This window comes from Camelus ferus, chromosome X (genome assembly GCF_009834535.1).
Source record: "Camelus ferus isolate YT-003-E chromosome X, BCGSAC_Cfer_1.0, whole genome shotgun sequence".
NCBI lineage: Eukaryota > Metazoa > Chordata > Mammalia > Artiodactyla > Camelidae > Camelus > Camelus ferus.
The window spans coordinates 95,951,508-95,977,734 of NC_045732.1; the positions used below are offsets into that span (position 1 = coordinate 95,951,508).

General features: G+C 44.5%; 1 protein-coding gene and 1 non-coding gene across 8 annotated transcripts in view; both read right to left on the minus strand.

The window, feature by feature from the left end:
• GRIA3 (glutamate ionotropic receptor AMPA type subunit 3) overlaps positions 1–26,227 on the minus strand; it is a 260,463-nt gene that overhangs the window by 232,973 nt on the left and 1,263 nt on the right. For 4 of the 7 annotated variants that reach the window (XR_004318267.1, XM_006193887.2, XM_014566986.2 and 1 more), the window contains exons 1-2: positions 25,879–26,191; positions 24,544–24,702 (exon numbers count right to left, since the gene is read on the minus strand). Coding sequence is in view for 6 of the 7 variants with exons in the window: in XM_006193887.2 (XP_006193949.1) it covers positions 24,544–24,702; positions 25,879–25,987 (268 nt within the window). In the remaining variant the exon portion in view is untranslated. Of the gene's footprint in view, positions 1–24,543; positions 24,703–25,878; positions 26,193–26,227 lie in introns of those variants that run through there. The other 3 variants (XM_014566983.2, XM_014566984.2, XM_006193889.2) reach the window with 2 other exon arrangements.
• TRNAA-GGC lies at positions 5,108–5,179 on the minus strand. The gene has a single exon. It is a non-coding gene; the product is annotated as a tRNA-Ala (tRNA).

A 26,227-nucleotide genomic window follows, 5' to 3' on the forward strand; every position in this document is an offset into this window, starting at 1 on the left:
TCATTTTCTAAATATCCAAATTAAATGCAACAAGGTGAATGATTTCTGATGTGCAGACATTTTTGAAAGACTAATATTAAGCATAAGCAATAGGATATTGTTCTGGAATGTACCTTGTATCTATTTTCAATAAAGGTACAGTGTAATATACAGGCACTTCAAACATACATATTCTTAGATAAAGATGGAAAGCAAACAAAGACTAAATGTGTGTAAGTCAGCAGAGACCCAGTTTTATGAAGTCTGTACACTCATATCAATTACTGGAACACTAAAGTAGGCAGAAGTTAGCTACAAAACCTTCAATATTAAAAACATTACAACGGGTTGAAGCCAAAGGATCTCAGGTATATCTCACTGATTCTCAGAGCCATAGAATGTTAGATATGGAAGGCACTTTAGATACTATCCTGTTTAAACCCCTATGTAAAGATGTAATCATGGACAGACACATCAAAGGCCATGAAGAAACTCAAGCCCAGAAGGGAGAAGTGACTTTCCTAATGCTGCAAAGGGAATAGGTAGAAAATCAGAGGAGAATCCAGAAAGTGCAGTGTCAGCAGGAAGTAAAGAAAGAACTTCAGTGTATCATCGCAAAGAGACTGAGGATGAACAACTGAAACACTGCCCTTGGATTTGGCAGGAAGGACCTCACTGGTGAACTCAAAAGGGAAATGTTGGTAGATGAGTGAGAATAGAAGCAGATTGTGGGATAGAAGTGGAGGCAGATTGTGGGATAGAAAATGGAGGCAATTCAGATTAGAAGGGAGGAAACAAAAGGAGGAAAATGGTCAAACACACAGCAGCTTGCAAGAGTGATTTTTTTTGAGAGTTTTGAACTCTATAAAAGGGAAAAAAGGAGTCCTGAGCCCCAAATGTATCATGTTTCTATGATAGAAAATAATAAATTATAATCAGCCCCTCCAAACCAGCACCATCTCACAAATTAAAAAATACAGTAAGACTCAACCCCGAACAGGACAGCATTCAAGCTAATCATGTTGAAGGAAGGGCACAGGCCAGCAGTCAAGCTATAGAGACTTCAAGATTATCCAGCAGTATGACCAGAGGCCAACCCCCAACCTTCCTGCTACCTGCCCCTACACCTAAAACTCATGCTGAAACCATACAGTATTTCATTTGTTAACTTTCTTCTTTCACAGTAAAGTTAAAATATACATCGGGGACATCTTTCAAGAAAGCCACTAGGTACATTTACTCCTGGTTGGAGCTAATTAATAAGGGAAACCACTTTGAATTCCTATTAACAGGGCTAAGTTGGGCAGGCTTGAAAACTATGGCTCCCCTCAAATTCTGAGTACAGAACTAGTCTCTTTGCAGTTGTAAATCTTGATCAAGGTCTAAGTTGGCATTTCAGTTGCTTAACCATTGTTATTCTGGCTGGTGCTTGAATCAGATATTCAGTTATCTCCATGGATGGTTAAGACAGTTGATAGTAGTACTGGTGGCTGCAGACCAGAGCATCAGCAACATTCATACCTGTGAGTGCTGCAGAGGCGTAATCAAGGACAGATGCATCCCAGGCCATCAGTCTATGACAACACTGTGGATTTAGTGCTAAAAGTGTATTGAAATCAAATGTGCCACAATTATGCCTTTGCACGGACATCTCACTTAATTCTCAACAACAGCTATGTGTAGCAGATATTATTATTCCCATATTACAGTTTGGAAAACTAAGACTCGGGGAGGTTAAGAGACTTGCACGTGGTAATACAGCAGGTAAGTGGCAGAGTTGAGATGTAAAGCCAAGTCCGGCTCTAAGTTGCTACACATTCCACCAGGCTACCACTTGAGGTTCTCCACCCTCCCTCCATTCCTGTTCTATATAACTTTTCCCTGCCACTGAAATCTGTTTCACTCTCTTCAAGAATTCTGTGTCTTTCGGTTCTCTTTACTACTGAAATCTGCTTTCATGATAGGATCTGCTATGTGAGTTACATGCATCATGATATGAATTTAGATAGCGCCAGCTCTTCCAAAGGGATTTGTATCTTATATATTTTCAGTGTAGAATAAAAGTCTAGGCCCTCGGTTAAAGGGGCTTTTGGCATCAGTGAGCAGGAGGAAGAACTATTTGGGGGTGAAGGCCAGAGGGCCCATGCCAGCACTTGTGATATCCGGTCAGGTAAGCAGCATCTCTTCTGCTGATGTACAAAGTTGGCATTGGTCCTATGCTTAGACTGGCTGTGTTTGGACAAAGGGGAACCCAGCCCTGGAGGGAGATGGGAAAAGCTGACCTTTAAGGTCCTTTCCATCCTAGAGGTTCAATGAGCCTATGATTTGATGACTCAGTGGAGTGAGCAATTATCCAGCAATATCAACTGAAAGAGATCAGGCCCAAAAGGAATCTACTTTCTGACTCTGGTCTGAGTTGGTTGCTCAGAAACACCCCAAAATAGCTCAAATCTCTGCATCATTTGGTCAAATCACCCTCTGAGTATCCTTCTGTGTCTAGGGAGAATCATCTTTCATTAAAAAGGAGGGGGGCTAATTAAATGGACAATCTTTAATGTTGGAAAAGCCCTCATAGCCTATTCACTCAAACAGTTTCATTTCACAAAGGGTCTGAGACCCAGAGAGGTCATGGTTGCTTAGAGACAGAGCTGGAGCTAGAACCCAGGACTCCTGGCTCCCAGTCCAGAGTTTTAACACACCCTGCTGTTTAGTAATATCCTCTTCCAAGCTCATATTTTCATCTTGTCCCTGGTAAGGCCAGAAAAATACAACTACAAAGGTGAGGCTTAGCAAGGGAAACAACTGTCTACACAGTCTCTGCACAATCCCTTCCCACTAGGGGCTTTTTCTTTTGAACGACTTGATACCCCCGTAAATCCCTAGGCCTGGAATGCGTGTATTTAATTAGAGAGAACCAGGTCTTATTGTTTGCTTTTCCAGCCAAATCGGCTTCTGAGCAACAGAGGAAAAGCTGGACTTCAATGGTGCTTGGTTTTGTGTGGTGGCTCTGCCTAGAGGTAGAGGGGCGAGCTGAGCCGGAAGCTGGGTGACCAGAAGCTGTGTCGCAGCAGAGTCCTGACCTGGTCAACTGGTGCAGATGGAGGCTTTGTGGGCTGTACCCGCTTTAGGCCTTTTCTTGTGAGGACTGTTGGGTGGACTAGTGCACAGCGCTGAGAGGACTGATCTAATGCCTAGCATCCCAGTCTCCCACCCGAGAAGCCAGGCTTTCCTCCTGCGTGCCTGCTGCCTCGGGCTTGATTTGCCTGACTCACCTCAGTCTTAACGACAATGACACATGCAAACAGCACACACATTTAGCAAGGAGCAAGCCCCACTGAAGTAGAAGCCTAATTCTAAGTTGCACAGCAGTTTGAGCAAAGAAAACCTCCTACGTATCTGAAAGAAAACAATAGCTTACTTCCAAGGAGACTGGAATTTGTGGCTCTTCCAGCACAGAATAGCATGATATTGTGCTTACAAGCGAAGGCGAAGGCTCGGGGGCCAGGCTGACTGTGTTCCTCTCCAGCTGTCACTTACTAGTTGTGTCGCCTTGGGCGACTTACTTCTCTATGCCTCAACTTCCTCACCTGTGAAATAGACCTAACTCATAGGAGGTTTTTTTGATGATTGAAAGAGTAAATATAAATCATTTAGAAAGATGCCTGGTATGTAGGAGGCGCTATGTGAACTATTGTTCCCAGGACTCCTCCTAGCAGTGTCTGCAAAGGAGTCATAGGAAGAACAAATGAAGGTGCAGTCTCCTGCGGTTGTTTGAAACACCTGTTCTTTGGGTTTCCAGAAATTGGGACAAATTCCAATATTGAGGTGATTTCCTGTCAACCAGATGTGTTAACATCATCGTGATCCCTTCTTCTCTAAATGGAAGTTGAAAATTTGTCTTGCATAGCTAAATCCTGCAGACACACGCATTCTCTCCGAAGAGGGGAGTGGTCCTGTTGCTGCAGCAGATATGAATACTGAACTGAGCACACAGAGTGAAGGGCCCTTGTAAATAAAGTAGCAAATTAGCAATGATTTTGCCAGCAGTTTTAAAACAACTGGATTGAAAGCGATTTCAATAACTACATGCCTAACTTAGAGCTGCACTCGAAGCATTTAGTAAACATGTCATTCCAGTATTGAAAACAGCATCTAATCAAAGCATGTTTATAATTAGACATCACATATAATATCTCTCAAAATTATCTTCTGCCAGGTGAGATGCCATTCCATGGAATGCTGGAATTGACTGTTTGTTAGGCCTTTGTTATTATTAAAAAGAACAGGTTGGGGGTACCAAGAGAGACTCAGATAAATGAAAGTGCTTAATTTTAATTAGAGAGAGAGAGAGGGAAAAAACCCAACATGGGTAGCTTGTACGGAGAACCTTGTGCCAGTAAAATCTGCCTCAAAAGGTATGACTCTATATTAATTTAAATCAGACAGACATTGGCACTGCGTTCTTTTATTTTTCATTAACATTTTGATTTAGAACAACAGATTGCTGCAGTGAGGGGACAAGAACGGCAGCCAGTGAGCCATCTGCCGAGCATCTCGCTGACGATTCCACTAGCAAAAGAAGCCAGTGACTCTGGAATGTATGCAAGAGGGATACACACCATTAGCTAAGTGACAGGATGAGAGATGGGAAACTTTGCCGGGTCAGAGGAGACAGAGATGGAGAAGGCAAAGCAGAATCCATTCTGATTGGAACTTGAAAAGATCCAAGTAATTGCAACAGGCCAATAGGATGGCTGTCTGTAGTGGGGTTCCTTGTAGGGCTTTTTTTTTTTTTTTAATTGAAATTACAGGTGAGACGAGGAAAGGAAAGTGACAGGCTAACCACACAGTAATTTGCCAGGCATCTCACATGGGATCCATTTTCCAGATAAGTGAAGATTTGCCCCTTTAGACACACCAACCAACTCTTGAGCCATTTGAAATGGGCATCAATCTAAAATGGAAACCCCCCTGCCTGTCTTTTTAAACACAGGAGAGCAGAGGCACACCAAGGTGGGGGTGGCGGGAGTGGTCTGCCCAGGATACAAACAATAAGAGGGTGCATTATATGTAGAGAATTTAAAGACTAATGAATTGTCTAAAAGTACCGTTTTCTTTTTTTTTTTAACAGAGGTACTGGGGATTGAACCCAGGACCTCATGCATGCCAAGCACGCGCTCTACCACTGAGCTACACCCATACCCCCTAAAAGTACCTTTTCTTATCACTATGAACAGGCAATTCTAAACACTGTCAGTGAAAAAGAAATACTCCTCCCAGCTGGGATGGACCTCTCCCATCCTCCTTTCCCCATGGTACCCCAGTACAATAGAATCAACACAATTTTGTATTGATGATTCTGGGTCTTTATTGGGAGCTCCAGTTCCAGCGCAGGCTGTGTTGGCCATGAGACTATGTGGCCTCTTAGGCCCACTGGTCCCTGCACTAAATAGCCCCAGGCTGCTGTACCTTTATAGCTGGTTATTTTGCATTCTGTTCCCTCACTGTCAACTGTCACATTTCAGTACACCTGCTTCTAGGAGCACCCCATTTCTAATGTGTTATCTTCAGTCACCTAGGAAGTATTGAACACTGTCAGCCTCACAGTGAGAGAAGAGATAGAAGGCTATGAAAATAGATGATTAAAAGCACAGTAATCTGTATCCTCTGCATAATAAGGCGTGGAGGTGTGGGATGCATTATAGAAAGTTTTTCTTCAAAAATGGTTAAAATAAAAATAGCACTTGCACTGCTGAAAGATGTATACTTCAATTATCTGGAAAAATAGCTCCAATGGAACCGCTCATTCCTTTACAATGCAAGGTAAATGGAGATAGTGCGGTGAACGGGTAGAGCACAGGATTAGGAGACAGATTTGGGTCCTGCCCCTATCTCTGACTGGGAGCAACACTTTAAGTTCTCTGAGCCTCAGTTTCTTTAACTATGAAATGGGGATAGTCATAATATCTACCTTGTCTACCTTACTGTAAAATGGATTTTTCTACCAGCATCCCATACCTCCAATCCAGAATGCCCCTGTTGAATTGTAAACATGCCATTATAGGGACCAAAATTTGGGGGGGGGGGCTCTGAAAAGCCGAATAATTTGCCATCACTTAAAAGTTATGGTCTTGATTATTAGCTCAATATTGATTGATTTACTGCTTTTGATTTTTAGCTCAGCATCTATTTAGCAGAGAGTGGAGAAGTATGCTCACTGGTGGCAGCTCTTACTATGTGCCGGGCATTGTGCTGAGCATTTGCTGTGAATTCTCTCATTTGATCTTGACAGTCACTCTAGCAGGGAGGTAGTATTGCAACTCACAGAGGGTTTAGGTACCTTGCTGACAGTCACACAGCTGGAAGCGGCAGAACCAGAATTCTAACCCAGGTCAGCTCTAGCTTTAAAGCCCATGCAATATTGTCTCTAATATTTGGAGCCCAAACTTGCCTACTGGACTGAACCAAACCAAAGCCTTAGAAAGGACCAGTTCTATCTCCTTACCAGGCAGCTGGGGGTTTGAGAAGCAGGGGAAGCCAGGAGATATAAATTCCAGGGAATAGACCTCTGCTGTGAATGCCAGTCCTGAGTGAGACATCTTGGTGGAGTCTGGGGCCTGAGCTCCTGAGCAAAGGAGGGCAAGGAAAGGCGCTGAGCCCCTCCAAAACTCCCCCAGGGAACCTTGTGGTATCATCTGAATTAAATGTATTTGAAGCTGGAAGAGACCTTCGGGGGTCACCTAGTCTAATGGCCTTATTTTCCAAATGGGAAAAGGTGAGGAGGCCCAGAGAGGGGCAATCATATCGCTAGTTAGTAGTGACAGGGCAAGAGTGAGGGCTTTTCTTCCACAACATACTGCCTCCCTTATATGTGTGGAAGAATTTAACTCTGAACAAACCAGAGATTTTAGCAACTCATTTTGAGCCCACCAACCCTAAATATCACCTTTTATCCCCCTAGCTTAATTGGAAAACACAGTCACAATTCTGAGGCCGTAACTTCCCTATGGCTGGCAAAGAACTGGTCATCCTCACTGATTTTGAGCTCAGAGATGAAAGATGTCCCTAAGCAGCATGAATGTATTGAACCTTCTCTGACTGTATGCTTAGTTTCAGCTGGCACCAACTCTGGGCTAAGGGCGCCCATATGTTTACTTTCCATTGGATAAAGTCGGCCTGCCTCTGACTTGCCTGAAATTTGTTCCTTTCCAGTTTTCAGGGGGTGCCCCTCGCTTGGTGAGCAAGGTCATTTGACCCTTCCCTCCATCTTGCTGATTTCAGACTTTGGCCACTTCCTCCAGACACAAGAGGCCCGATTTGGGCTGGCCTTCGCCTGTGAACATTTTACCTGCAGCAGCCAGTGATCCCTGCGGCATGATAGAGGGCTTTTCGATGCTTTCGCCTCCCTCCCCTCAGTGCTTCCTGGCCAAGGCAGGGAGGCCCTCTCTGCAGGAGCTGTGTGGAGGACCAGGCAAGGCTCGGCTGCCTCTGGCAGTAGGGAGGATGGGCTGCACTTCAGGATGAGGGTCAGGGGCAAACCTTGATGGACTCTGTCCGGGCCACGGCGGCAGCTGGGGAAGGCAGCCAAAATTCTGCAGCTAAGAATAGTGAGACCTCATCTGGGTTTATCGTATTAACACATTTCACACTACATTTCTTAACGGACTGCCTTGTTGGATGGCATTTTTAGTCACCTTTGGAGCCTGCTCTTGAAAAACTCCTTGTTTCTTTTTAAAATAACCTTCTGCAGTGTTGAACTTGAAAAGGTTGTCAGATGGAAGTGTTTCTGTGCTCTCATCTCAATTAAAATAGCGTAAAGATGAAAGTATCCAACACGTATTTACCGAGTACCTGGAGGGATATAATTCAGGGGATGCAGCGATATCTGAGCTGCCATCAGCGCCGCAGCTCTTGCCTGACATCGGCTGTATGCATGCCAGGGCGAAATGAATCGTCCTCTGGCTGTAATCAGTTTACTTCATTCAAACAATTGGCAATTGTATTTTCAAGCAACTGGCAATTTCATCTGCTTTACCAAGTTTTCCAAAAACACAACTGAGGACTGACTGCAAAGATAAATATTAACAGTCAAAGAAAGGCCATCTGCTGTAGCGGTCATTCTGGGGACAACGCAAGTCCCTTGGGAATCTGGCCAAGTCTGAGGGCACTCACCCACCTGACTGAGACCCCCCTTCTCCCATCACTTTCTGGCCCCCTTACTCTCCCTTACCTGGGTTAAAGCTGGCGCTTAAAAATATAGTAGAGCTATGTTATATGTGGTTTGTCCTTGCAATAAAATGCCAATTAATCAGGTCCTACCTACAGGAATTCCACAGATAACTGGATTTTTTTCCTTACCTTTTTAGACAAAGGTCAATAAATCAGGAGCTGCAGTGACTGCTTTAGGACTCTGCTCAGGAAATCAGGAGTCCTGAGTTCTCGTCCCATTTCTCTGACTGGCTCTGTGACCTCAAGCTCTCTCCTCTCTGAATCTTTTCTTATTATAACATTAAGCTGTTGGGTGAGATGGTCTATAAGTTCCCTTCTCTCTACAACAGTCACTATTTCCCACATTAGGGGTACAATTTCAGAAACTCTTTCTAGGCTCAGGCTATTCAGCCTAGTCTCCTGCACCTTCTGCATCTCTAATCCTGCTGACGACAACCACACATTACATCTAATTTTACATCCCTAGCAATCATACTTCACAGTGTTCAAAGCACCTTCGCATTCATTCTCTCATTTGATCTTCATAAAATCCCCATAACGTACATAGCTCAGGCATTATTATTCCCATTTTGCAGATGAAGAAACTGAGACAAGTAAAAGAACTCATGCAAGGTTATTGGGTCTGAAAATAGCAGAGAGGGAATAAGAAGCCAGGTATTCTTACTCCAAGTCGGGTGCTTTATTCCCTTGACAAGGAATAGAATATATGATACTTTATATTTTATGATGTGAATAATGGCAACTCATATTTGTTGAGTGCTCACTATACACCAAGCACTTTCCACATATTTTATCATTTAATTTTTACCACAACCTTATGAGCTGGGCACTACCATTTTCCCCATTTGTCAGAGAGAATAACTGAGGCGTGGCGGGGTTAAATTCCTCACCCTTTGCTATATCACTAGAAAGTGATGGATCCAGGCTTTGCGGCCAGAAAGTCTGACTTCTGAGCATAACCACCAATGCTGTATCGCCTGTCTTGGGTTATATAACATGTACCTTAAAGAGGCTGGATGGTCAAGTTCTCACTTTGGTTGCCCTATCTGGTAGAAGAATAATGATCATTCCAGAAAGGTCAAGGCAACTAATCAGTCAGCAAGTATTTATTAAATATTTCCTAGGATGCAGATATTACAGGAGGTTCTGGCATACTTATAAACCTCAGTGAATTGGGAATCCACCAAAATGCATAAAACTGGGTAACGGTTATATAAATCATGGCATCTATATGTCATAAAATGACACTATGTGATACAGTAATTTATAGACATTCAAAAAATCAAATTCTCAAAGAATATTTAAGAGGTCCAGAAAAATGTACCCTATATAATATAAAATATAAAGGCAGGATACAAATTGGTACATATAGTAAAACTCAAAACTCAATTTTGGGTGATTTTTTTACTGTACTTGGATGATTTTTCTTATCTATGTTTTTAAAGGTTTTTTTTTGTTTGTATGTTTTGTTTTTTTACAATAAGCATGAATTAATTTTACATTGTAATTTCTATAATCATAAAAAAATGTCCAACATGTAAAAAATCCAGTTGGGGTAATGTGACTTATGTACATGAAACAATCAGAGAAAAAAAGCTACCAGTAAATGGTAACATCGTGAAATTTGTGATGTTGCTTTAGTACAACACTGCTGGTCAGGTTACAGAACACGGTGGAGAAGACCCTGCTCTGGGAATCTGGCAGTCTAGATTCTCATCTTGCTTCTGCCATTCGGGAGATGCATCACCTTTGGCAAATCTCTTCTCCTTTCTTGGCCTCACTTTCCTCATCCACAAAATGAGGTAGTTGGACTAGAACTACTTGATCCATCGCCAATAGTCTGCAATCTATAACAGGACTTTCAAGACTTTGTTTTGCTCATTCCTGACTATAAATCAGAGGATGGTAAAATGACAGGTTAACATTGGAGGCACTAAATGGAAGGTACCATTAACTGGGGTGCATGAAACTCATGCTTTACTGCATTTCTAATTCACTTGCTATGGATTTATTCTTCCCCTCTGCCACCTATTTGAAAAAGACAGGGCTGTCTTTATTTTCATATGTAACATCATTATGTAGCAGTGAAAGTTAAAAGAAAAAGGCTTATGTTGGGAAGACATCTTAGAGAAGTGCCAAGAGTTAGAAGACCTGAAGCAGAATCTTGGCTTAGCCATCCACTGGCTGTGTGACCTTGGGCAAATTATTTAGCCTCTCTGTTCCTTAGTTTCCTCACCTGAGAGGAAAAAGAAAAGATTAGTGATCCCATGAGGGCACACAAAAGTGGGCATGGCTAGGAAATGAGAAGAGGAGGTGATGCAGGTGGAACAAGGGCCCCCTGGGATAGGGAGGAAAACTTGCTTTTGGTCATCACCCAGGTTTGGGCCTGCTGGAGACAGCATGCTGGAAGATCAGCCCAGAATACAGAGGAGAGGGTAGGAAAAAGACAGCACTGCCTAGTGGCCCTCAGCTGGTTCCTTTCTAGTGAGTCTGTGCTTGTGGCATCGGATAGTTAACCTTTGCTCTGGAGAGAATGGAGACCGAAATGCTGGAAAATCACATTAGCAAAATTTCTCTTTTAACCTTTTCTATATCTCCTTCCTTTGCTATTTTTGGTCTGACTTAGGCAAGCAACATCAAAAGAAGAAAATCCATCCACTCAAACTGATATGCTCTAAACTTCCAACCACACATCATCCTTAATTAAAAGAACTCAGAAAAATCCTGGCTGGGAGAGCTCAACAGGCACCACATTTTCCCTTGTCTAAGTGAGGATTCCAGGACCCACTTTTCTAGTCTCCCACTTTCAACCACATTAAAATAGACTTTACATTTGAAGAAAGGTTATTTTTCCTTCAAGATAGCAAGTGCCAAGGTTATCATATCCGTGCTGCTTTATCCCAAGCATATCTAGTTCAGATAAAAAAATCAGAGGAGATCATGACCTTCTAGACAATTTCACTCAGTGGTGGCATGAGTAAATGTACTGGTGTATATTCCCTGACTTTTGGGGGCATCAAGCCAATTCTTTCTTTCTCCTTTGCTTTGCCCCAAAGGAAATCCCTTATCCCCGAGGCAGCGTTGCGAGTACTCAGAGATGTCCCCATCTGGCCTGGTTCCAGCTACAGAGTCACGGACGGTACAAATTAGTCTGCAGGGCTTTAGGGATGGCCATCAATGGGAAGAATATGTTCCACAGTTTGATTTTGACTGATTCTATTCCTCTCTGCCAATTACCAACCACCTCAGTACTCTGTGTTAATAATAGTTACCATTTATTGAACACTTACTACACGCCAGGCATCATGGTCAATAGTTTACATGAATAATCTCATTTAATCTTCACAGCAACTTTATGAGGTAGTTACTATTATAGTCACCTTCATTTCACAAATGAGGAGACTGAGGCTCAGAGATGTTAAGTAATTTGCCCAAGGTCACATAGTGAAATAAGAGACAGAGCCAAATGCAGACGGTCCAAATTGGAGCCATTCTTTGCCCTCTGGTCGCTCCAAACAAATTAGGAGAAATAGCTTTCTGCTAGGCCAGGGCCAAAGAGCAACCCATTTCTCCAGAGAGTTAGGTGCCAACCCAAGAGCCAGGAGAGACTGTATGCTCCGGTTCTCTTTACCCAGGAGAAAGCTCAGCTTTCCTCATTGCTTCCTTCTCCTCATGTTCTATCCATCTACAGGCAGTAGAGGGAAGAATTGGGGACAGTAAGAGTTGGGACTGACAGAAACCAGGAGATCAAAGGACACTCTTAGCAACTCTTGCACAAAGTTCACTGAACTCTTGTAAGAGGCTGTGATATTTAGTCAAAGGGGTAACTAGATTCAGAGATGTGCCAGAAGTGGGTTTCTGTTGAGCTGTCATCATCTGGATGGCAAGAGACTAAAATGATTGTGTAATGTGAAGTGTTACCAGGAAGTCGGAAGGACCAGGGGAAGATGGATGCAGTGTGTAAGTGCCAGGACAGTGCCTGCCCCAGAGGCGGACGGGCAGTGTGGAGTGCCTCTCCCCTCAGCTCCCTGGGCTCTTGACTCCAGGACCCATGGAGAAATCCCTCTCTCCACTGGTCCTGCAGTCCCAGTCCTCCGGTGAGGCCTCAAGCAGTTCCTTGTTGCTCTTCCTGTGTCCCTCAGTGGACAGTCCCATTTCTAAGAGAAGCTCCAGGGTCTGGCTGCAGAGCCAGTCAGTCCCCCGGGTGCTTGGCCCAAGTGTTTTCTTCCGAATTAACCATCAGAAGACATGTGGACCCCTCCTGGGCCTTTCGGAAGTCAGGGGGACTACATGTGTATTGTTTGGATAATGGATTGTCATAAAAGAACAGAAAGGATGACTCATTTTGTGATTGGAAGCAGATGGGGTTAGAGATGAAGACAGTTTATTTGAACCTGCAGTTCTTGGATTATGTAGAAAAATGAATCTGAGTTTTTGATCACAGAATGTCTGAGCTGTCGCTCACAAGAGGCAAGCTGGGTGGGCAAATTTGGATGCAGGGGTGAGAGATGTAGGGGGTCACCGTGGTGGGCTAGTGATCTGAGAGGGTGCTGTGATGGCGTTCTTGGCCAAAAAAATAATCTTGGGTTTGGGGACGAGCTGAGAACTATAGAAAGGCTCAGAGGGCAGCTTCTCAGGAAGGAAATCTGGTCCCTGAAGTAACAAGAGATTTTACTTTTCAAATGAAACTAGGTTTCTGTTTTTAGGGCAAAAAGCTCAAAGGATTTTAAACTAATGATTATGCTGATAATAATAATATCCAGTATGTGCCAGGCACTACTCTAAGTATTTCACGTGGATTTGAGAATTAAAATGCCTAATAACCTCAGGAGGCGAGGGCTATCATTACCCCCACTTTCTAATTGGGAAATCTGAGGCACAGTCAAGTTAAGTGACTTGCCCCAAGGTTTCACAGCTAGTAAGTAGGAGAGCTAGGGTGCAGGCAGGGATGAGCCCCAGCTGACTGGAAGCACTGCCCACTGGTTTCAAGGATTCAATAGTTTCATCATAGTCTTATAAAGGCAGAGACTAGATGAATATGAAGAGAAGTTTCTAGATGTAGTAGAAGAATCCGAGGTGCTTCATTTTGGATGATCTTTCCTCTGTAAGCAATGAAGTGAGATTATTACCTGAAGGGGAGATCGCAGGAATTGGACAAGAGTGAATGGCTGGATGTGAAAAATGGCAGCCTCCTCAGACATCATCCAGAAGAGCCTCCCCATTTTACAGTAAGCAATGACACACACACACACATATTCACATACACAATAGGTGTGTATGTGTACGTAACACAAATGACAAATGATAAAAACTAGAAGCAGAGAATGGAGTGGCTTGGCTAAGGTCATCAAGGCAGTAGGTGGCAGAGTTGAGAGTGGACCTCAGATCTCCTAATTCTTGCTCCATTGCTCATTCCACTGGACTCCATATCCCCCTACAGCTTTTACTGTTTCCCAAGGCCATAAGAAATACGGTATCTCAAATGTTATATTTTCTGTAATTTACTTTATAAGACTTCAGCATAAATTGGGTGATATATGTGGCTTATTCAGTCTGAATCTACACCCTTGGGGTGGTCAGTTACCCCTATTGGGAAATACACAGTGCAGGAGTGGTTATCCAGCATTTAATAATTCTAATCAAGAAGTGGTTCTACAAGCACTTCAGGTATCTCTGAACACCAGAGGCTTTGTTAATTAACATTAAATTTCTCATTGGTGAAATCAGCAGTGTTTAACATATGTGGATTGGCTAGAAATATGGTAGAGGTGTTCCCCAACTAGCAGGAAGGAGATAGAAGGCTCTAGCAAGCTCTATAGTGTTATCCCTTAGAATGGTACCCAAGGCTTAATTTGTAAATAGTCCTGTGCGCAGCCATTGTTGAGGATTCTTGGTTAGCTGCATCCTGCCACTAGGGTATTGTTTTCTCTGCCTCAAGTGAACCTTCATGCAAGGTGCTGTTGGTGTACCTAAAAGGAAAGGGAGCTGGACTTGACTGAGCCTACTGAACAGGCAGTCCAATTATTTTTATGCCTGCTTGCCATTATTTTAATGAGAAAAAGAATTTTGTCTGAGGCTTACTTTTACACCTGGTATTGAGGTTATGGGGAAGAAGACCCATAGCCCTCCTTCTAATGAAGGTAGGCTACTGATATCCAACAAAACCCACCTGATGATTGTGAATGACCAGTGGCTTAGGTCAGTTTATAACTCCAGGCAACTTACGTTAAGTCTCTATTTTGGACCCGTCTAAAGTTGGTGAGCCTCTGTCTTGGGGTGTCCCCCTGGGTAAATGTTGAAAGAACCTTACCTGACCCAGCAGCGTCGCAGTTGTGGGCCTGCGATTTGCATGTACCAGAATCTAGGTCATTTCCCCTATAGCACCCCCCTGGAAGTACCTCTTTTGACCTGCTGAGCACTTGTTAATGAGTCTGTGCCAGCGTTCTGACCTTGCTGCAGGCCTCAGCATTGCCTGGGAGAAGGTTAGTCAGAGTTGAGCTGGCACTCAACCGTGAAAGGCCGCTGGATATACAGTGTCTGCATGTAGGGCCATAAGGACAACAGAAAGTTCTGCTGTATTGAGTTAGCTTGATGGAACACTAAGAAGGGAAAGTCAAGATAGGTTTTTGTTTGTTTGTTTGCTTACCAAGGAGAGATTTTTCTGTTTTTCTCAGTACTTATAACTACCAGTTAACAGAGCTTCCCTCAACCAGTAACTTAGCTGTGAGAGGGAGATGGATAGGGGAACACAGAGGTCAGAAACTGGTACCTTCCACCTCCCACCACCCCAAGTCCTGTTGCAGCTGTTTGTCCCACGGTGGTTTGGATTTGAATGTCTTCAGGTAGCAACACAGACCCTCCAGACTGCCACAGGCCCCACCACTCCATACCTAGCCCAACTTCCACATTTCTGTTATCCACCTGGCCCCCATAATCAATTGCAATTTCAACCCCAGGGGAAATTGAGTCCAAACTCTAGAGGCACGAAGATCTCAGGTAGAATCCTGGCTTCACTAATTAGCCAGCTGTGTGACTTTGAGCTAGTCGTTTATATATATTGTGAACTACCTCCGATTCCTCTTTTAAAAAATGGGGATGAGAGTAGCTCCTTTCCAGCAAGGTTGTGATGACTCCATGAGCTAAGGTATGTAAAATGCTTAATGCAATGTCTTCCACATGGCATGGGTTCAGTGAATGGGAGTTATTATTATTACTTCAGCCCTGGTTTTAAATTTGTTGATAGCAAGGATGGCCACAATGAATGCTATATAAACTGATTGCAATGCATCTATTTTTAACAAATGGGTTAGTATTTACCATGACATCTCCTTTATAGCATGGCTAAGGACTGGTGATTAGCTAACAAGCAAAGAAGGGAAGAAGCATTGTCAAAATGTAAATCAGTTCCTTGTCTCTATTTACCATCTCAAAGAACATTTTTGCTTTGCTCATCTCAGAGACTGTGACTTGAGGCTAGTCTCTTAGTGCTTGCAAGTCTTGAATTTTCCAATCTGAGAGCCAAACTCACTAATGCTTGCATGGGCCAACAGCACCTCACAGAAGAACCATGTGTGAAAGTGCTTGGTACAATGTGTAGTGCTTAGTGCGTGCTTGACAAATATTCAGTCTGAATCCATAGATCTCTGTTTGCAGTACCAAGGCTAATTAAACTAGTGATTCCCAAATTGAGTGTGCGTAAGAATCACCCATAGAGCTTGTTAAAAAGTCCTGTCCTTATATCTTCTGACTTAATATGTCTGGAGTGTGACCTAAGAGTTCATATGTTTAACAAGCATCTCTGGTGATTCTGCTACAAGTGGTCCAATTCAAGAAACAATATTTTCAACTAACCAACAAGTAGCCTTGGAAATAGTAATAAGATGTAAGAATATTTGAGAATCTATAACAGGTTCTGACTGACTGGATATTCATGGCCTTACTATCTTAAATGTACAAAGCTGTTCATCCACACAGAAACCCACATCCACCCAATTATTCTTCTGTGGGCTGGGTCCTGATCTCTTCCTGTCTCATCCATTATTGGTAGCTGGATCCCTTTCTGGGCAGCTGCAAGGAAGAGGGCCCTGATTGCAATGAGTAATTGGCAAGGTAGATCAATCAATCATAGATAACTGACAGGGGACTGTTTTTGATTGAAACATTTTTTAAAAGGTTAAAAAAAAAATCCTCACCACCCCCTATCACGAACTGATTATGCTTCTGAAAATATCCCACAGTAATTGTGGGGAATCCAGAGGCTACGATCACCCATCACAACAAACAACCATGCACGGAAGAGAGAGCAGACCCACTACCATCATAAGGGTGTGACTTGAAGTGTCAAAAGCAACTAAATCGTTAGCAAATAAACTATCAGAATTTATCTATGGAGAGGGTCAATTGTTGCAAACTAGGTGATGTGTATCTGAGGGATGCTTCCTCATCTTCAAGAATCTCCCTGTCTTCCCTGAATGCCCACCATCCATTTGGCACCCCATTTCTTGGGCAGGTGCCTTCTTCTAGGTCACTTACCTGTCTTGGTAAACCTCGGAGGATGAGCCTGCAAGGTAACAGGTGGTGATCTGAGCAAAGAATTCTGGTTGAAATATGGATGGCTGATAAGGATTGAACTCATCCCCTTCCAGATAGCATGCTGGCATTTTAGTACAGGCCTTCAGTGCAGGAACACAGATAAATTTTTGTGGAATTCCAGACTAATGGCAGACTGTTGGGGGGCAATATTTTGGGTAAGAGGGTGCCATTTGGCAGTCCTCAAAAGACACTGGGTGAGCTTTTCATGACTTCCCTGGAGCAGTCCTCAGCTCAAATATGTCAGAAAGTGACACTACTTGCCCCCGCCCCCCCATCCTCTGTCTCACAATGAGTGCCTGGCACCGGCCTTGAAAATGGAGTCAATTTTTCAGGCTCTTAGGGAAGCAGACAGAATTTGGGTTGTGTTGTACTTCATGTTTCTAACCCTGTTGAAGGGAAGTCAGACAGCTGAGAAGCAGGTGCTACATGCCCCCTTCTGGCATGCCTTGACCCAGAGAAGCAAAGTGGAAAGGCAGTTGGAACTGCATGTCAACCTTAGCTCTCTTGGGCAGGTTGTTTCTAAAAGGGACACTTTGGGATATGGCAAGGAGTCAAGATACTGTCATACTTGCTCATGAGCTACCTCCTCTCTCAGCCTGCCTTCCAGTCCCCGTTCCGAATCCCTACAAAAAGCAACTTGAAGTAGATGCTCTCATCAGACATCTAGTCATGCAACCTCCAGATGTGGCTGAAATGAACACAGGGTTGTTGGGAATATGATAGGGACATATTTTAGTCAGAATGGGCCAAATGTGTCTCTCATAGAATCTTCTCTGGAAGGCAAGAAGGTACAGATGTGGGTAAGAGGTGGTCTGGGAGAGCCTTTTTCTTTGGTAATCACAGCCTCAGTGCCCTGGACTCTTCTTACACAAAGTGTAGTTTAAGTACCAGCAGGATTGGCATCAACTGGGAGCTTGCTAGAAATGCAAATTCTTGGACACTGAAGACCAACTGAGTTAGAATCTTCATTTTAACAAGATCCCCAGGTGGCTGGTGTGCATGTGAAATGCTGAGAAGTGCTGCTCTAGACTGAATTGTGCCCTGTAGGGTTAAGGGGTCATGGCCAGCTGTGTTTCCTCTCCTCTCCCTTACTCTGGTTCTCATGTCCCCTCCAAATAAGGACAAATGATGGTTATATTGAGGACAAGTGCTAAAGAAGCCAATGGCAGTTAGGAACTGAAGGGAAGGGAAGTTCAGACAGAGGGCTATAAGCGTGTCTCTGGCCAAGGCTCAAACAGAATTTCAGAAGAGAGTATTCTGGTTATTTCCATTGGGAGGGGCCAGAGTGTACACTTGAGAAAAGGCAAGGAAGGGATGGAGGGAGTGGGGAGGAGACACTGCTCAGCTCGCCTTCCGAGTTTCTCCAGAGGTAGATGCCGCCTCATAATCACTGCATTCTATATGCCATCCTAGGGAGAGGAGGCTCTCATTCTGAGAGCCAGCTTCCTCCCCACCTTTGTCCCCTCCTGTGATGGCTCTCCATGCCAGCGCATCTCCTGCTAATGCCCACATAGGCACCTTCAGATTCTACCCCAACCTTTTTTTTTTTTTTAACATTTTTTATTGAGCTATAGCAGTACCTTTAAAAAGTTTATACTTTTAAAGAAACCAGTTTATTGAGGCATGATTGACATACAAAAAGCTGTATCCATTTACTTCCTTAATAAAATGAATCCCTGTGAACCTTGGCTGCTTCCCAAATTACCACAAAGGCTTTTTTTTTTTTTTTAAATTCAACATGGTCAAGCTGCACCTGCCCTATGTCTTGGGTGTCCTTATATCGAACCCACCACACGCAGGCAGCTTTTGACTTTGGTCTGTAGAAGTCTTCCAAGACCAGGGTCAGCTAATCTCTGGTTTGGGTAGCATAAACAGCTAGCTACTCTGTACCTCATGTCCAGAAACACCCCCATTTGAGTATCCTTCCTTAGAATTGAGGCATTATGGTTCCCAGAGTCCCTAGTTTTAAAGCAAATACTCCCCAGTTAGGTATATTAACCCCTAATCAGCCAATTTCAGCTTATATTCTTATATTCGATAAAAAGCTGTCACCCCCAAAGTAGAGGACAGGTCCTGAGGAGGAGGGACCAAGAACAGAGACATCCTGATGGAGAAGCAGCATTAGGTCTGGAAAAGTCCAGAACGGGAAACAGTTCCTATGTAAGTTTACTGTGGATGGGATATCAGAATCAGGGGCCAGTCAGACCAGCAGAAAGGCCTGGGCTGGGCAGGCAGAGCAGGACGGGAAAATACTGGCAAGAGAAGAGGGAGAAGTGTGAGGAGACAGATTCTGCTTATGATAACCTTTGGCCAAGTAATGGCCCCTTTGGGGGGCTGCTGCCCAAGCTCAAGGCGCAGCCACACCCAGGCTGAAGCTATCGGTAACTCTGACTGGAGTGCGGACAACTCCTAAGCAGGGAGGGACTTCCTCTTGTGTCTGCACAACTCCTACACTCCAGCTGGAAAACACCCAGAGTCCCCGCCTAGGATTTTCATTGCACCCTCCTGTGGACATTTCATCCACTGAGACCCAAAGTGTCAAAGCCAAAGGAACAAGTCAAAACTTGTTTCTTTTTAATGAGCCAGGTAAAGTAAGCAAACCATTTTCCTGACCTTCAGAGAAGATAGAAAGTTTTATGACAGGTCCTTCAAATATATTTGCTGTCTCAGTCTAAGTTCAAAGTTAAATCATCTGAATTAGCCTGTGTGTCCCCCTCCCCTGAAGTTATAAATGCTACCTTCGAAAATTCCGGCCCTCTCTTAAAATCCATGCTGTCTTTTGATCCTTTAAATCTCTTACCCACAAAGGAAGACTAATAGCGATGCCTCAGAAGCTTCATTTAGTTTTCAATCTGTTCAACTGAAACCAGCCAATCACCTCTGACTCCTTGTAATCCAGAAACTTCAAAATATATCAGGAACCAAAAATATATCATAAAAATCTCAACCAGCCCCCAGTATTCTCAGTCTTGGGGAGTAGGGAGGGAAATACAGAATTAAGGAAGTGCAGAAGTGGGGGATGTGAGAAACTAGTTGCATTTTAAGGAAAAGAATTAAAATTGGTGAGAGAAAAAAAAAAGACATGGCTCACTTTATAGTAGGCATAGATGGACAGCAAAGTCGTTTTTTTTTTGTTCCTACCCCTCAACCCCTTCCTGCCACCCGCCCACCCCCTCAGTAGATCAGCAGGAAGCTGCCTTCTAGGGGAGGTAGTACAATTTGCTGGAAGCTCACCTTTCCAGCCTGCTGATTGCCATCTATTTTTATGGCCCAAATGAACAGCATCACCTTCCTCTCTCCTCACCACATAAAAAATAGATTAAAGAAAAACCATAATAAACCTTGTGAGAAGGTGACTTAAATCTTTGACTGGCACCATGGAAGGCGACCTCTTCGTGCTTCACTGGGCTAAGCCAGCTGGCCAGAGGGGCTGAGAAGTGAGCTCAGCCAGCGAGCCTGTTGAAGACTGGCCAGCAAAGAAAGAGCCAGAGAACAGCAGAGGAGCAAAGATGGGGGAGTTGAGAGTGGGAGGTGGAGGTGGAGCTGGTGCAATCGATATTGGTTAGTGTGTGAAGATCTGTTTGAAGGCAGGAGCGGTGAGACCGCGGGGCTTCACCCTGGTTCCAAAGATTACATGAAAAGAACAAACAAAACCAAACCTACCAAAGAGCAGAGAATAGGATCAGGGGAGACATTTCTTTCCCAAATGGACTTAAACAGTTAAATGGACCCTGGCAATTAGAATAATTATATAATTAGATTGTGACTCTGTGGGCAAGAGATGGAAACCCGTCTCAGCTAAGTACACTTGGTAGCGAAACGCTCTCAGTTATAAAAGGAGGGTGCTCTCAGTTAGCAGGTATATTTCAAATGGCTCGAAAAAAGATTTAATGGAATAAAAATTTGTGGCTGATGAGTTAGATTTAGCCAGCAAAAGGGATTCTGCCTGGGGCTCCATTAGAGCCTGCACTCTTAAGTCCCACTCTCAGTTCCACCATCACTACTGTGCCTCCATCAACAAACAGATTTTTATTTAAGCCAACGCGTTAAGAGCACAATTCCGTGGTGAATAACCTTTGTTACATTTGCCTTTTCCTTGCTTCTTGCAAACAGTGCGTAATCCATGAGCACATTTGTTGGCTGTAAAGGTGTACAACAGCAATTTTTGCAATGACAGTGCGGAGAGGGAATATGAGATCTGTGTGCTAATGAGCTGACACTGCAGAGGCTGGGGCGATGTAGTGTGGAGTGCACTACAAGTGCACAGCAGCAAGACACAAGAGGGGACTTCAAGGGAATCGGAGGCATTTCCTGAGGAACCAGGGCAGCAAATCCATGCCAGTGGGACCCAGCAGTCCCCTGGTGTTTCCATGTCCCCCAGAGCCCTAGGATGATAGAATCTGTCTTTTAAAGAACAGACATGTGTGTACATCTCTTTTGATATATATGGATTATGTGTCTATGGGTGCCTCTGCATATGTAAGAATGTATGTGTCCTGAAATCATAATATTCACACCATCTTTCTTCCTGTGGCTACCTAGCCAAATTGAAAAGTAAGGCGACAAACTCAATTAATCCCTATAAAATAGGAACATGTGCTCCAAATCAGATGAGTCTCTTCGATAAACTTCAATTCACCTCTGAGCTGAGATCCCCAATGAACCACCTTTCAAAGCCAAAGATGCTTTTATTGGCTTCTTAAGACGGGGAATGAAGTTGGAGTCTGTCTTAAGCAAACCTCTTGGGAGTTGTGCAAAAAAAAAAAAAAAAAAAACCAACGGTTGCTGGTGAAGAAGAGTCTTTAAATAACGGATGCCTGGGATTCATTGTAAGGAAACCCTCCGAATACATTGGGGGAGGGAGCCAGAGAGCAGGGACACATACAGAAGGTATTACCTTTTATTTATTCTTTGGGTATTTGTTTACCTGCATATCTATGTCCTCAAAAGTGTGTGCCTGCTGCAGGATTGAGGATGCAGGAAAGATCATGGGAAGAAATCAACGCTAGTGTCAGGGGAAGCTGAAACTGGGAATTTGGAATAGGAACAGGGGAAAGTTGCTTTAATTTTTGCCATCCTATTCCATATTGAACCCGATAGGAGAGATGGGTGACAAGATCTGGACTTATCTGGGGTTACTCAAATTCTCCTTAGGTCTCCAAGGAAGGGCAGGCCAGAAGATCCAGGGCTTTTTCTCCTCTGTGGAGTAGTGCAATCAACTGTAAGAATGGAACCTGGGGTCACCTGCCAGGCTTTAGTGCTGAAGTAGTATTATATGCCAACATCTGTGTATGTGATCTTCACTGCCATGAGAAAGAGAACATTCAAAGCCAGTGAATGAAATGAGATAGAACTGCAGGGCTTCCCTGGCCCCATCAAATGACTGTTTTCTGCATTCAGAGACTATCAGACTGTGGTTGGACTAGTCATTTTTCTCATACTAAGATCCTAGGCAGCAGCTGCAAGGAGACAGCTTTGAGATCTGGCCCCCATTCAATGATTGTGACATTCAGAGAGGACTGTTTTGGGGACCAGAAAAGATGACAGCTTTCCTCCTCTGTCTTCGGAGCTGCTAAGTCTGAGTGTGCAACAGGCAGCTGGGTACACATCACTGGTTTCTGGAAATTTCTCCTGTGTGTGTGCATATGTGTGTATTTGGTAGAACTAAAGGCAAGGTCATCTTTTTGTGTTGTCTTTCCTGTTGCCGAGTGAGTCACACCCCTTATCCCACACTTTCAAGCCCCAGCCATAACCCAGCTTTGTAAGCTTGTGAGCTGAAGTGCTGTGGATTGGGGGAGGGGTGGCGGTTGATCAATTTCTTTTCCTTTCATGGCTGTTCCTTCATTGCCTTGAGAGGTAAGGCATTAAGGTAACTCAACACCCATATGGATGACTTACTGCCTGTTCTCAAACCTGAGCTTTTCACATGGCAAGGATCATTTCCTAGCTACTCCTTGAGTAGGTTTTGATGGCCCTGAGCGGGCGAGTGTCAATCTGATTTGACCACAAAATACAAGACCAAAAACCTTGGAAATCAATCATTCCTGAGAAGTTAATTAGCACTCTTATCTCAGTCCTCATCAGTGGAAAGACACTAAAGTGGGTTGAAATAAATATCATTCATTATTAATAATAATAAATCTGGGTAGTTTCATGTATTTGGTTTTAAACCTGTTCTAATTGATACTTAGGAAGCTGCATTTGAAATCCAGCCTCTTGACAAGATCACAGCACTGCAGGATTAAGAGTCAGATGTGTGTTGTAAGTGTGCTATAGAGACAGGCTGGGATTACCGAAATAAGATGCAAAGTATAGACAGACATTTTGTAACTTTCACACTTAGCTGGAATTAATAAGTTCCTATTTTTGTCAATGTCGGAAAGCCAAAGAATGTCAAATACAGAGAATCTCAGAACATGTTCATATAAGGATCTGTATTTTCAGCTAAATTTTTCTTAAAGCTGATAACTGTCACAATTTCTTGCAAAGTACTTCACCTCCATCCCCTTGACCTACGTTTTCAAATCTAGGGAGCCTGTGCCCTTGGAGACCCTTTCAACAGTTTTTGGAAATCATACACATATCCTTTGAGGCAGAAGAATTTGAAGAAAGTCATATACAAAGTTTCACCAACCAAACAGAAGAAATATCATTTTTTTCCCTGAAGGAAAACCGAAAACCAAAAATTCCAGACTACACCAATCATAAAAGCAAAACATATTAATGCCATCATCAGCCTCATTGCTGTGAAAACTTTTAGTGAAATACGCTTAGATGAAGAATAATCCGTCTTTCTTATAATACCTTCTATTCAAGAAAAACCTGTGTCCAACAGGCTGTCATTCGGGTTCTCGTGGTTTTACTTCTCAAAATGTCCCCTTTCCACAGGAACAATCATTGGGCACAACTAGCAGTTTCAGAACCAGCTTTGGGGCTGATGAAATTCCTCCCTTTTGATATTCAGTTTTCCTGCTGCAAGCCTCCCCCTTCCACCCTCTGCTCTAAGTTAAGAACTGTGGTGTCCTTAACAGTGACGGGGGGGGGGGGGGGGGGGCGAACAGCACTAGGGGAGACAGAACAGAAGTAGCTTTCCAAATAGTCACCTGAGCACTTTCTCCCTTCCCCTCAGTTTGCCAGGCATTCATCACTTGTAATCAGTTTGTAGTCTTATCAGTTTGTATCAGAGCTCTCTCGGTAAGAAAGGTGATATTCTAGGACACAAAGAGGCCAGGGAACCCAGCCTGATCTGCCTCTCAAGGTCACTTGTTTGCAGATATTCTCATATTTGGCTCCTTTATATTAGGCAATTGTCAAATTCAGCTCATTCCTAAAACCAGGCGCTAGCTTTAACAGTCAAGTAGTGTACATCCTGAATTGACTCAATCAAGAGGCTTCTTTTTTTAAAACCCCATCTTGAGAAATTTCCCTGAACAACCATGCTATTTTTTCCCCAGCCCCTCAAAAGGGGGGGGGGAGGGATTGTGGAGGAGGGAACACCAGTTTAACAGAGAGGAAAATGAAACTTTTGCATCAAACATTATTCACGACAGAGTTTTGTGCACTGCCTTAAGTCCCTCCCTCAGCCGGATCCTCCGGGAGCTGATTTATGTCGCGTGAAACCTGGACTGACTAGAGCCCCTAAAATGTCTACTGAGGCAATCGCCCCCGACAGCACATACTCCAAGTCCCACAAGCAAAATGCAAATTTTGGGTCCCAAAAGAAGGAAAAGCAGATCTACTTACAAGCATTAGTCACGGAAAAACTATTAGAAGAATCCAAGTGATCTACGTGGTAATTCAAATGGAAGGGCTTCTCGGTGGTGTTCTGGTTGGTGTTGTATAACTGCACGGCAAAGCGGAAAGCGCTATGCTCCTGCACCGTGTTTCTCATGAAAAGTCCACCTATAAGCAAAGGGAACCGAGATTTGGCTTGTGTCCCCCCAGGAGCAGTTAGAAATTGAGGAGCACTAGAGATACGAGATAACCTCAGTGGTCCTGGGATGCACGATAACGATTGATTTTCAACCTGTGTGTCTCTGAAGACTCTTTTGAGCTCAAATTTTGGCCAAGAGAAACCTGGTTTTCTTCTAGACTAAAGAGGAAGAGGAGAGTCTGGAGAGAAGGGGGAAGGGGAAGGAGGAGAGAGGGCTGCTCTAGGGGTAGGACGATGGAACCAAGAGTGGGACTTGGCTCTTTCTCAGGCAGTAGCTTCCTCTCCCCTCTTGTCGCCCCCCGCCCCCCGCATCTCTACAAGCTGGTTCATCTTTTCCTGGCGCAAAAGGAAAGGTTGCGAAGAAAAACAGTTTCATTCCCCGCGCTGCCCCATCCTGTTCTCCATAGCCTCCCCCACCGCCCATGACAATACAGGGGCTGCGTTCTGTAACGGCAACAATTCTAACTTCTCGACTTGTAAATACAGGGAGAAGCCGAGAGAACTCCGTCCCAGCGCCCGGGAGTCGGGCTCCAGACAGACACAGCGGAAATTCATGAATTCGTGGTCTGCGTGACTTCGCCGCTCGCTGGCTCAGCTCCTAGTCTCACCCCCGCCTCCTACCCCATCCGCCACCGACCTCGGCTGCTGCCCGGGTCTGGGGGATCCTGAGTGGGCTCCCATCTCCCCCAGCACTAGCTCGTCTCCGGGGACCCGGAGACGCGGGATGGGGCGCCCCGGGCCAGGTTACGCGCCCTGGCGCGGCCAGACAGGCGGCATCACCCTGGGACAACTTCCAGCGGTGGCACGCACGCCATGGCAAAGTCCAGAGCAGCGAGCCGAAAAGCCGCGACTCTTCGCCGGGATGCAGGCTCCCAGCCCCCTGCGTGCCTCCCCTGCTCCGCTCAGCTCGGAAAACCGGGCAGTCCGCCCGCCCCCAGCCCCATGAGACCCCTCTCTTGTTCCCAGTGCTCCCCACACCAGCCAGCTCTCTAGGGCTCAGATCCCTGCAATTCCTGCCCGATCGCCGTCCCCAGTCCCTTCGCAGGCCATGCAGGACAGGGACCCGCGACCGCAGTAGCCACGCCAGGGCAGTGGTCTCCGGTGCAGGAGAGCCCGGCCCGACCCGCTGGCTCGCTCGCGCTTACCTATGCTGATGGTGTTGGGGAATCCTCCGTGAGAATGACCCAAAAGCCCCAGGACTAAAAAGAAGACCGCCCGGAGCACGCTTTGCCCCATTTTCTTCTGCCTGGCCATGCTACGCCTAGAACGAAGCTGACAAGAGCATGGGCGCAACTCGGGAGTCGTCAAAATAATAATAGAAAAAGAAAAAGAATTCTCCGGCTCTTACACCCCCTCCCCTCAACTTGCTCTCGCTCACTCTTCCTTTCCACCCCACACTAGTCCTCCTCCTCCACCACCTCCTCTCTCTCTCTTGCTCTCTCTCGCTCTCTCACGCTCTCTCTCTCTCTCTCTCTCTCTCTAGCTCTCTCTCTT